This window comes from Haematobia irritans, chromosome 3, assembly GCF_050003625.1.
Source record: "Haematobia irritans isolate KBUSLIRL chromosome 3, ASM5000362v1, whole genome shotgun sequence".
NCBI classification, from domain to species: domain Eukaryota; kingdom Metazoa; phylum Arthropoda; class Insecta; order Diptera; family Muscidae; genus Haematobia; species Haematobia irritans.
This window is the reverse complement of record NC_134399.1, coordinates 171,885,599-171,898,573: the sequence shown is the minus strand read 5'-3', so window position 1 is coordinate 171,898,573 and position 12,975 is coordinate 171,885,599. Positions and strand designations below refer to the sequence as shown.

Genomic DNA, 12,975 nt, shown 5'->3' with positions numbered 1-12,975 from the left:
AGGCTTCGGGGAAATACTTACCTTCATTGGTATTATCATTGGCATTTGTGAATAGTGGTTCCCATTCCATTGGCAATGTATCCGTATCCACAGCAAATCCATGATTCTGCGAGGTCATAAAGCAACGACCACTACCATGATGAACACAGGGTAAATTATGCCCACGATTACCATATTTCATTTTATATGTCTTGCATCCAATGGCCGTGGAGAGTAATTGATGACCCAAACATATGCCAAATATTGGTTTTTTACCGGATTGCAAAACTTTTTGTATCTGTACCACAGTATCTTTACAAATCACAGGATCACCAGGACCATTGGAAATGAATAGACCATCAAAGGAATTCTCATCCAATGGATGATTCCAAGGAACCAATTCAACGCGGGCACCTCGCTTCACAAAGCATTTGATTTGGTTCAGTTTTAATCCACAATCTATAGCACATATCCTTGGAGATCCTTCTTCATTGAATACCATTGGTTTTTTAACCGAACATTCTGCCACTAAATTTCGAATATTCGGATCGGAAAAGCTCAATTCATCCAATCTATCGGGAAACTCATAAACTATACGACCCAATATAGAACCATTCTCACGTATTTTCTTAGTCAATGCCCGAGTATCAATACCACTGATGCCAGGAATCCCATGCGATTCCATCCATTTGGATAATGTTTCTTTAGCTCTCCAATGTGATGGTTTTTCACATATCTCTCCAACTACTAAAGCCGCTACCGTTATACCCTCCAACCATTCAAAATGCTTCGGAAGACCATACTCATCTTTTTCCTCGGAGTTTGGAATGCCATAGTTACCGATGAGCGGGTAGGTAAGAACCAATATCTGAGCCCGATATGAACGATCTGTCATTGATTCAGGATATCCCACCATACCAGTTTGAAAGACCACCTCACCATCTACAGTTGCCTTAGCACCGAATGCTTGACCTGGTAAGATGGTAGAATCTTCGAGGACCAAATAACAATTGGGTGAAGACATTATGGCGAAATTTATTTGCAAATGCGGAATTTATCTGAAAATGAAAAGAGAAAATTTTAATAAATTTTAGAAGAGCATAAGCCTTGACTTGTTTGGAATGAAGAGTACGGGGAGCCACCGTGGTGCAATGATTAGTATGCCCGACTAAAGCTTCCCTAAGTGGTTTCACCGCAATTCGGAACGCTGTTCGTACTTGGCTAAAAAAAAGAGGTCTCTTGTCATTGATCTAAACATAGAATCGGGCAGCACTCATTGATGAGAGAGAACAGTATATAAGCTTGAAATATCGGGATGGCACTATACCTAACCTAAGACATGCACGAATCAGAGTTTAGCCGGACAAGGCAAAAGTTCCTTGATTACGGGGTGATAAATGTCAGATACGCTGCGACAAGTAACTATCCAGTAGGACTATCAAAATCTTGTTCTCCATTGCGAGTAGCCTGTGAAACTGGGTTCGACTTACTGACTGAGTCAAATTGAACCAACGAAACAAATTCGTAAATATAATGAAATTGTTGTGAAAATGTTTCGTTGCCTATATGTAATTGTATGGATGTATACGATATATGGCGAGCAATCCGCCCTCTGTCGGGCAAAATAAGCCTTAAGTTTTGGTAGTGCTACGAATATATCTTTAACTTTTATGGGTTTTTCCCCTTTGTTGAAGTGATTGTTGGTAATTTGTGTTAGAAATGACTCTCCAACGCAGCAATTTTGGGCGCCATCTGTTGCAGAAGCCTCAAGGTACATGTATGATTGGTTTATGCCTATACTACAATTTACCAACTTATCTAGCTAATGCACAAACCCTCGGTTAGATGACTTAGCAGGTCACAATACCGTAAATATAAGATTTTAGGTACAGCAAGAAATATTTGTATGGCAGAACGGTGTAAAATCGATGCATTTTGTTTAAAGTACAAAGAAACAACAAAAAAAAAATAGTGATACTAGCCAATAAATACACTATACATTAAGAAACAGTGAGTAGGAAACACAAGAGGAAGAAAAGGGCTCTTCTGGAAAGAAAACAAATGTCAATCCAATAGATTTCACACAATGACCGCACCGTTTTGGTATTACCGTCGTCGCGATCGAAGCGCTGTTTTGATAAACCGGTCATAGAAGCATACACCCAAAAAAAGTTTACTTGAATCCAAAGATTTTGACTTTCTCTTAAGGATTTTGGTATTGATTCCGAGCCAAAGTTGAAGATTTTTTAATATAAATACATTTTATAGCGACTTATCTGGCTTTAAATCTAGGATCAATAAAATTAAAATTAGGACACAGATTTCACTTATCAAATTTTCTTTTCGCGGTATATTAATAAACCCATTCACGTACAAACAAATGCCAGTTTCAAAATCCAAATTATATAAGATACTTCAAAGTAAAAAATGTGTTCTTAATTCTAAAAAAAACTTTAAACCAAAGATGCTAAATCTGATAAGACTTATTTATCCTATATTTGAAGCATTTTTTATTTCAAATCTAAAGATTTAATATTTCAATTAATTTAAGGACGATTTATTTAAACCAAAAATGTGCTTCTTTACTTTAAGGAAAATTTGGCTTAGTTCATATACGACTTTAAATAAATTTAATAAAAGCATTTTTGAAGCAAATATTATAAACTTTAATTTAATTAAAATTTCATTATTTTAAAGAAATTTGTCCTTAACATTTTGTAAATTGAACATCCTAAAGATTAGATTGTAGAGATAGATTGTTTTGAAAACCCCTTAAAACTTTTTAGGAATGTATATAGGTACAAAATGTTTTTTTTTTTTTTTAATGAAAATTTTAATTTAACAAAATATAATAATACAATAAGTATATCAATTTAAAAAGCAAAATAATTCGATATATGTATAAATGTTTTAAATCAAATTAATTTAAGTGAAGATTCGGTTGATAAATTAGATAAATAAACAACAAAAAATTCAGTAATTGTATACATTATTCGCCAAAAGAGTCAATAATTTCTAAATCTTATGTTATCGTTTCTCTTGTACACTCAAAAAAAAGTTTACTTGGATCCAAAGATTTTAACCAACCCTTAAGGATTTTGGTATTGATTCCGAGCCAAAGATGCGGCTTCTAAGATCAATCAAATTAAAATTAGGATACAGATTTCATTTATGGAAATTTCATTCTCTTTTTGCGATATATTAATAAAGCAATTCACGTACACAAAAAAAAATTTTACGAAAATTTTTCCAATTAAAATTTTTATTGAGTTTTAAAAAATATTCAATTAAAAAATTTAATTGATTCAACAAATTTTTTAATTGAAACAAAACCCAATCACAAAAATTAATAGTATCAATTAATTTTTTAATTGGATCAATTAATTGTTTAATTGGCCTTCAATTAATTTTTTAATTGATACTATAATTTCTGTGATTGAAGACATTTCATGATTGAATCAGAAAAACATTTGTTTTTTGTGTGTACAGTTTAAATTTCCAAAAAATTCCAAATAAAAAATGTTTTCTTAATTCCTGAATCAAAGACATGCGACTTTAATGGTGGGACGAAAATTTCCAAAATGCATGATTAAATTTAATAAAACAAAAGCATTATTATTTTAAAGAAATGTGTCCTTACATAATATTTAATACCACGTAAATATTTTTTTTCAGTGTAGGTGTCCAATTATGACACCCATCTTTGAAGGAATATTTAACCTTTGAAACACTTTCAGCTGTCAGAGTTAGTTTATTTTATTTTTAGCTATGTCGAACATTGAAAACGCTCTTTCAACACAAGCATTTGAACAGGGTACACAGAAAAAAGTTTCACGAAAATGTTTCCAATTAAAGTCTTAAAAATTTAATTGATTCAACAATGTTTTTAGTTGAAACAAAAATCATACTTGCGTATATTTAGGAACTTGGGATGAAGTCCCGCAAATTCATGACTGAATTGTTCCGAATTTAGTTAAGAATTGTTTATACACCCAAAAAAAAGTGAACCCACCGTGAAAGAAAATTTAGGTTTATTTTGGAAAATTTTAACTAAAATAGTTTTCTAATTGCAACATGTTACAATTAAAATAATACTTTTTGTCAAATTGAAGAAAAATTATTATAAATAATTAATTTTTTTCTGTAATTTAAGAAAATTTCATATGGTGAAAGAAAAAATTGGATTTAAAAATTGTTAAAATGTTTAGCGCTGTACGAAGTTCAAGACAGTTGCAATTTTATTAGTAAAATTTATTGATTTGAGAGACTTATGAACTCAATTTTAGCAAACTTCTGCCATTTTAGGAAAATATGAACTATTTAATTTTTTAGTAAAATTGTGCACTATATTTGTATACAACTTTTTTTCTTATTTTTAGTTCACGTCATTAAAGTTAGCAAAAAATTATTCAAATAAGGAACATTTACTCATATTGTGCAAAATTTAACTAAAATCAACTAATCTTCATGAACTAAAATAAAGTTTAGTTGGCATTAGAACCCATTTTTTCTGGGTGTAAGGTATACCATACTATTTATCACTAAAAAATCTCCCAAAACGTAAAAATCCTCTAAATTTTGGGAGGACAAAATTGATCGTCACCAAACAATGTATCCCGTTTTTAGTACTTAGCATTGATTTCTTTAATTTTTAATTAAAATAAATTCAATCACATAAATATAATGAATCAATTAAATTTTTTATTGGAAATATAAATTTATTTAATTGAAATGTTGAGGCAAAAAATTAAACGTTTTCAATCATTTTTTCAACTTACTTTCAACTTTTGGCCAAGTTAGTATGCTACTGTTCTCTATATTAAACCAACAATATTTTTTCTACAATTTTACGACTGTTTTTGTTTGCTGTATATGTCAACAAAACAGAATTCAACAAGTATATACGGCTGTAACTTCGGCCTGGCCGAAGCTTATGTACCCTCCACCATGGATTGCGTAGAAACTTCTAAACACTGCCATCCACAATCGAATTACTTGAGTTGCAGTAACGCCTGTCGATGGCAAGGTATTATAAAACCTCCTAACACCGACTTCTAAATTGTAAGTAAGTCAATACGTGGTATATATTAAATAAAAAAAAGACCGATTAAATACGTATATAATACAGTTTGACAATGTTTTCTATAGAAATAAAATATAGACAAAATTTTCTATAGAAATAAAATTTTAACAAAATTTTCTATATCACACAAAAAAATATCAATTAAGTTGATTGTCAATACAATTAAAATTATGTTTAAATTTTAGCTAACAACGTAATTTGTAAATACAATTACGATTTTATTCACTTTAGCAACCAATTTTGTTATATCAACAAAAATTTTGTTGAACTTAAAAATTTTCTGTAACAACAATTTATTGTTAGCTCAAAATATAAAATATTTTTTTTTTGTTTACAAATAAAATTTTCACAAAATTTTCTATAGAAATAAATTTTTTGACAAAATTTTCTATAGAAATAAATTTTTGACAAAATTTTCTATAGAAATGAAATTTTAACAAAATTTTCTATACAAATAAAATTTTTACAAAATTTTCTATAGAAATAAATTTTTGACAAAATTTTCTATAGAAATGAAATTTTGACAAAATTTTCTATAGAAATAACATTTGAGAGAAGTTCACCAATGTGGTATCACAATGGACTGAATAGTTTAAGTGAGCCTGATACATCGGGCTGCCACTTAACCTAACCTAACCTAACATTTTAACAAAATTTTCTATAGAAATAAAATTTTGGTAGTGAGCCTGATACATCGGGCTGCCACTTAACCTATCCTAACCTAACCTAACATTTTAACAAAATTTTCTATAGAAATAAAATTTTGGTAGATTATTTTTGGCTCGAGTGGCAACCATGATTATGAACCGATATGGACCAATTCTTGTGTGATTAGAGATCGGCTATATATAACAATAGACCGATATGGACCAATTTTGGTATGGTTGTTAGCGGCCATATACTAACACCACGTTCCAAATTTGAGCCCGATCGGATGAATTCTGCTCCTCCAAGAGGCTCCGGAGGTCAAATCGGGGGTTCGGTTTATATGGGGGCTATATATAATTGTGAACCGATGTAGACCAATTTTTGCATGGTTGTTAGAGACCATATACTAACACCATGTTTCAAATTTCAACCGGATCGGATGAAATTTGCTTCTATGTGGGGCTCCGCAAGTCAAATCTGGGGATCGGTTTATATGGCAGCTATATATAATTATGGACCGATGTGGACCAATTTTTGCATGGTTGTTAGAGACCATATACCAAAACCATGCTTCTCTTTGAGGCTCCGCAAGCGAAATCTGGGGATCGGTTTATATGGGGGCTATATATAATTATGGGCCGATGTGGACCAATTTTTGCATGGTTGTTAGAGACCATATACTAACACCATGTTCCAAATTTCAAACGGATCGGATGAAATTTACTTCTCTTTGAGGCTCCGCAAGCCAAATCGGGGGATCGGTTTATATGGGGGCTATATATAATTGTGAACCGATGTGGACCAATTTTTGCATGGTTGTTAGAGACCATATACTAACACCATGTACCAAATTTCAGCCGGATCAGATGAAATATGCTTCTCTTAGAGGCTGCGCATGCCAAATCTGAGGGTCCGTTTATATGGGGACTATATGTAAAAGTGGACTGATATAGCCCATTTGCAATACCATCCGACCTACATCAATAACAACTACTTGTGCCAAGTTTGAAGTCTATAGCTTGTTTCGTTCGGAGGTTAGCGTGATTTCAACAGACGGACGGACATGCTTAGATCGACTCAGAATTTCACCACGACCCAGAATATATATACTTTATGGGGTCTTAGAGCAATATTTCAATGTGTTACAAACAGAACGACAAAGTTAATATACCCCCATCCAATAGTGGAGGGTATGAAAAGAAGCAGAAACAAAATAGACAAAAACATCCCACACCACACCCTCAAAAAAAATCGCTTCTCTAACATATGTTCCAAACATATTTTGCAGGAAGCACATATATTATTGGATACTGCCGAAACATTAATATGATTGTTTTATGTGAACATATTATATGTTTGGAAGTATTTTGAGCCCAAAAATATTATATGATTGGAAGAATTTTCCCCAAAAAAAGATTGTGCTCATTCCCTAACATAATTTTCACTTCCACGAAATTTTTAGTTCTTGGTACCTTTTTCTGTAATTCAATTCAAAATGTGTGTCCATAATGCCAAAATGATAAACAAAACATTTGTCCACACATACATAAAATTCTTCTCTCAAGGCGAAAACACATGCTGTTTTTTTTTTAATCTCTATGCTCTTGGTTCCGAATGTCTATTCTCTTTACTCCGAATACTCATTCTAATATTCAAATTATATTATATTTAGACTTAAACATATCAAATTTTTGGTCTTATCATAAAGCAGTTTTTGGATACAACATACAACTGTTTCACAGAAATTGTAAACATATATATGTTTACTCAAACTTTGTAAATTTATAAATGTTTACATTCACACATTTTATTTTTATGAAACATTCATGCCCCAAACATAATATATTTTAACATACTAACATATGTGTCCCAAACATTTAGTGTTAGTTTAGGAACATTACATGTTGGCACTCAAATATATTGTGTTTAAAAATTGTGCCCGAAACACATTTTGTTTATATCGGAACATATGAAAAACATATTTTTCTAACAGTGCATAAATGTATAGCATTTTCACTTCAAATGAAACCTTTTTAATTTAAAATGAACCTTTTTCAAATTAAACTGAATATTTTTCAAATAAAATTAAACCTTTTGCATTTCAAATAAAATCAAACGAATTCGTTCTATGTCGCTAACAACAAGAATTTTTTTGTGTAAAATTTCTTTGATATAGCGTACAAGAAAAGAACGCATATAAGAGAAAAAAAATTGTGGATTTTATCTAAACATGGTTGAAATAAGTTTAAGTTTTTATATAATTTCCTCTCAATATATATTATAGATAATATAATAGTTTCTAAGTCGAAGATGAAACGATCTTTCATATTAACTAAAATTACGAATTTTAGTCACTTTCAATTAAAACTTGTCAAGGTGAGCAAACCAAGTACATATTTGTCCTCAAACCTAACGCAGTCTTATGTGGTTTACTATCATTCTCAGTTTAATCACTCAATCACTCAGGAATTGTAATACATGAGGATAATTGGTTATTCTCTTCAGATTCTCTGTTTCCAATTGATTGAGTATTCAATAGCGACAACAACAACCACATAAAAGACAAACATCTAAGCTTGAGATATGTTTGTAGAGATCACAGCAGCCATTTATTTGGGGAGCAAGCAGAAGAATTCTTCTTGGGGAATTCTGCCTTGCTATTAACTTACGGGTTTGCGTCTCCACTCTATACCTCCAGAGTCTCCACTTCGTTGGTCGGCAGAGTGTCATTCTTTCCTCCGCCAGTTCAAGTACAAATAAATATTTTCTTGAATTGTTTTTCTTATTATTAAGAATAATATGGTTGTTTTTTTTATATTTATGTTAATATCACATTCCCTATTATGTATGAATAAATAATTAAACGAATATAAACATAGAAAATACATAGTAAATTGTAATGCGTCTAAGGTGGGTGGTAATGTAAGCTGAACTGGTTAAAAAGGGGGTCTCCTTATCGATTGGAGAGGGAAACTTGATTCTAATGTCTGATAAGAAAAACCTTGCCTACCTCTATTCTCACTGACTGCAATTACGAATCTATTTTGTTTATATGCATTGCATGTATTGGATGACCAAAAGGAGACTAATAACTACAAGATGTGTCGGAAAGCAATTTCAATAGACTCTATTTTCAAAGGGAACTAGAATTCGATACGATTTGAGCAAATGGTTTATGAGATTATGTGGTATTAGTTTACATTCAACTGTCATATTCATTAAAATACAACATAATTTAATTTATATATGAGTATATGGCAATAAACATAATGACAAGTTTTCATAGCTGAAGTCTCTTTTATTTCTCTCTGGGGAGTTTGTGTAGGATTCAATGCAATGTACGAAATGCGTAAAATAATTGAATCGCAAATTAGTACATCTCTGTACAAATTTGTAGTATGCTTATTTGAAAAACTAGTTATAATTGTTATCACAGAAAACCCACACTCAAAGAAATTGACCTCTTCTTAAGGATTTTGGTATGTTACAGAGAACACGCCGTGAGGTTATGAATTTATTATGGGGAATTTATATATAGGGCGACCTCCCCCCTTGCCCGATTTTTTGAAAATTGGAACAAAATTATCCGATTTGCTTGAAATTTTCAGGGAAGGTTTAAGGAGACGTTTAGACAAAGAACAGCTACTTTATTTTTCGATATTTGGTCGAGTAGGGGGCCTCCCCTTTGTCCCAATTTTTTAAAGTACAGTGACAAAACTAAAATTTGTCGACTTACTGAAATTTTACGGAGAACTTGGGGGAGTTTATAAAATTTATATGAAGTGTAAGATTTTTTAATATTTGGTCGGGGAAAAATAAAGGGACACAGGGAGACCTCATTTCTCCTCAAGTCCATACCGTGAAACAATTAAACTTTTCCAATTTACTTGAAATTTACAGAGGATGTGGGGTAGGTTATATTATTATAATGGATTTTTGAGTTTGCGATATTTGGAAGGGTGAGGGGCCTCACCTTGCCATGCTGTTTAAAAATTGGGCTTATAATTTGCTTGGGATTTTCTGGGACGTCTACACAATATACGCTATATATTTTACGATGTTGGGACGGGGAGGGAGACTTCCTCTAAAACTGAAAAAAAAACTTGAATTCTCAAGTTTACTTGAAATTTACAAAGGCCGTAGGGGACATTAGCGTAGCTAGACAATTTTCCTAGGGGGGGCTATAGCCCCCCTAGCTAAAACTTTATAGACTGAACTTATAGGTTCAACTAATGTTTTATTTAATAAAATATAATACAAAATAGACATCAAAATAACTCGAGAATCAATTTATAATAAAGCAACTAAAAGTACCCTACGGGAAATTGGTGCAAATTGTGAAATAAAATTTAGTGAAATAAAATTATCAGAATAACCTTTTGTTCGATATATTTCAAATTTTTTTTTTTTCATTTCGGGTTCGATTAGGAGCCCAAATTGAAAGAGATTTCTAAGAGTTTGTTCGAGACTGGTTTCTGAGGACCTGTTTATGGGTTGCTCCTGCTAAATTGTTCCAGGACATGTCCTTTGGGGTGAGTCCAAGACGCGTCCTAAAATGTAAGTTTACTCCGTCAATGACAAACCCATGTAAAGGTGGACGGTCCCTTCCATACGTTTTGATCAGAACTGGGACTGGTCCATACATACCAGGGACTAGTCCTGTACCAGTTCTGTGGTTGATCCATTTCCCGTAGGGTAGTTCCACACTTTTCCCAGCAAAAAATTGGGAGTTGTTCTAAAGGCACAACTTTAAAAGCACTTCCAAAAATGTCCTCACAAAGAAGTTAACTATTTTAACTACACAGAAAGTTTTTTTACTTAATTTTTTTATATTTTAATGCGTAATTTTTTTTCTTTTTTCAAATAGTTTAAAAAAAGAGTGAAAGAGTAAGTAAGAGTGTACCACTTCCAGACCCAAAAAGAACATTTTCATTTCTTTTTGGCGACGCTTTTTTGCAGCATTATTAAGGTATTAATTTATGAAAGAATAGTTCTAATATCAATTACTATTTTTTATTCAACTATTTTTATTCAACTAAGTTCAACCACAGCTTTATTTCATAAATATCAGACTTCTACCACAACCCAAGTAATTCGATTGTGCATGAAAGTCTTTAGTGGAACTTTGTGCGTTGTACGAGTATATAATTGCTTAATTTTTATAAAAATGTAAAATCGTAAATAGGTTTTCAAATTCTGAGGGGGGGGGGGCTAACATTTTTCTGGGGGGGTCTAAGCCCCCTCCCCAGAGGCCTTCCTACGCTTATGGTAGGGGAAGGCTATGAAATCAATATGATGCACTTGATTTTTGGGTATTTGGACGGGAACCTTCTCCTTGCCCCACACTATGAAACTTGATGAAAAGTTTTAGAAATTTTCTTGGAATTTGCAGAGAAAGTGACGCCCCTTTACAAAAAATATAGCAAAATCTAACCTTCTCCGATTTACCTGAAATTGGGAAAAGATGATTAAATTTATACATGGTACATGATTTTTCGATGTCTGGTTGGAGTTGGGGAATAGTGAAGTTGGGTAGTTTGTGAAATGAATATAGGGTACGTGAATTTACGATATCTGGTCGGGGAGGTGCAAAGGAGGGGGGGGAGGGGTTCCCTTTTGCCCGATGTTTGGAAAATAGAAAGTAGGGGATTGTCGATAAGTGGGAACTCGCTACATAATTTTATGGTTTTTACACAGGCTTCTGCCAGATTTTTTAAAGTAAAAACTTAAATTTACATGAAGTTGAGAGGCAACGTAGAAGGTGCTTCATTTTCCGATATATGTTTGGGAAAGACATGTTCTCAGTGTCCAACACTTTAACAAATGTTAACATGGTAAATTTTTAAATCCTTTTGCTTTTTCCGATTTATTCGAGGGTTGTTGAGGAGAAGTATACCTTCCTTTGACAAAATTCACAGGAAATGTAGAAGATTGTTCAACGATTTGAATACAGAACCATTAAAAAACAAAAAATTGGTTGAAAGTGAACACCCCCTACACGACGTTTGTTAAGCCGGTCCGTTTTACATCTGCATAACCGCCCTATTTATGTATATAAACGAAAAAGCCAGTAGTCCGATTTTTTTATATGTACGAGACACGTGTGTGGAAACCATGGAGTGATTAATCAGTACTTCAGTTTTTGTGCCAGACTTCCCTTGACCCTACTCTTTAAAAGAGTTCAATTTGTTTTCAGATCAAAGGATATGGTTGACTAAGTTAACGAAAATATGTTTCGGGAAGCGCAGCGAAGCGGGCCGGGTTACGCTAGTTTTTAATAAATTTAAATTTACAATTGTTTTTTGAAATTTACTTATTTACTTTATTTGGACACCTCAGCTATTTTAATGCTCACCGCTTTAAATTTTTCATATACTCACTGTACCGGCACTTCGATAACCGGTTCACATTGCATAAAGACACGGAAATATCCTCAAGCACGTTAGTTACGTATGAACGTACATAGGTAGGTAGGTCGGTCGTAGTCAGCCAACACACAAGAAAAACATATTCCGTTTTTCAATCAAAGGAACATTTCTTTATTCTTTGATTAATTTAAATAAGACATTATTTTTTTGGAGAGATTGATTTCTCGAATTCTCCCACAAAAGCATTTGCAAAATTCAATACACCACAAACACTAAAATGAGTGTGCATCACTTAACTTAAGCTAAATACAAGTACGTTTAATTCAATAGTGAAAATGGAAATGGATTTAAAATTCAACTTGGGTTTATCCTTTCTTTCTATTTTAATCACTCACATTTTTTGTGTAATTTTTTAAGCTTAATTTTCAAAAAACGTTCTTTCTTTGACGTTGAAATCTGGATGTACGCGGCAACAACAACACCAGCAATTATTCAAGAATCAATGACACTTGTGTCTGGTTTTCTTTTTTTTGTATTATATGTATTCTTTTCAAGCCCACGTGGTTTTTGAATTACTCCGCAATTAAACCGTGAAATTAAAACAGAACAACCTCTGGAAATGGCCGCTGGTTAACGACTGAATTTCTCTCACAAAAATGTTGAATTATATATTGGCTCCATTGGTGTGCATTTCATCTCTACTGTCTTCAGTGTGGGGATAGGTCTGCTTGCATACAACCATACATACATATCTCCATCGTCTGCTTATGGCTGTTCTCAAAATGCATTTTACACAGTTGAAAGAGTTCAGCATATCTCTCCACCATATAAATTCAAAGGGGGTTTTTTATTCTTCGAAATGGTATGTGTGTGTACAAGAGAGATTTGTTTATTTGT

General features: G+C 32.6%; 1 protein-coding gene across 1 annotated transcript in view; it reads right to left on the bottom strand.

Moving 5' to 3' along the window:
* r (carbamoyl-phosphate synthetase 2, aspartate transcarbamylase, and dihydroorotase rudimentary) overlaps positions 1-12,702 on the bottom strand; it is a 46,866-nt gene extending 34,164 nt beyond the window's left edge. The window contains exons 1-2 of the mRNA XM_075298284.1: positions 12,474-12,702; positions 22-1,037 (exon numbers count right to left, since the gene is read on the bottom strand). Coding sequence (XP_075154399.1) covers positions 22-1,003 — 982 coding nt within the window. The 5' untranslated portion in view covers positions 1,004-1,037; positions 12,474-12,702. The remainder of the gene's footprint in view (positions 1-21; positions 1,038-12,473) is intronic.
* Positions 12,703-12,975: the final 273 nt, after the last annotated feature.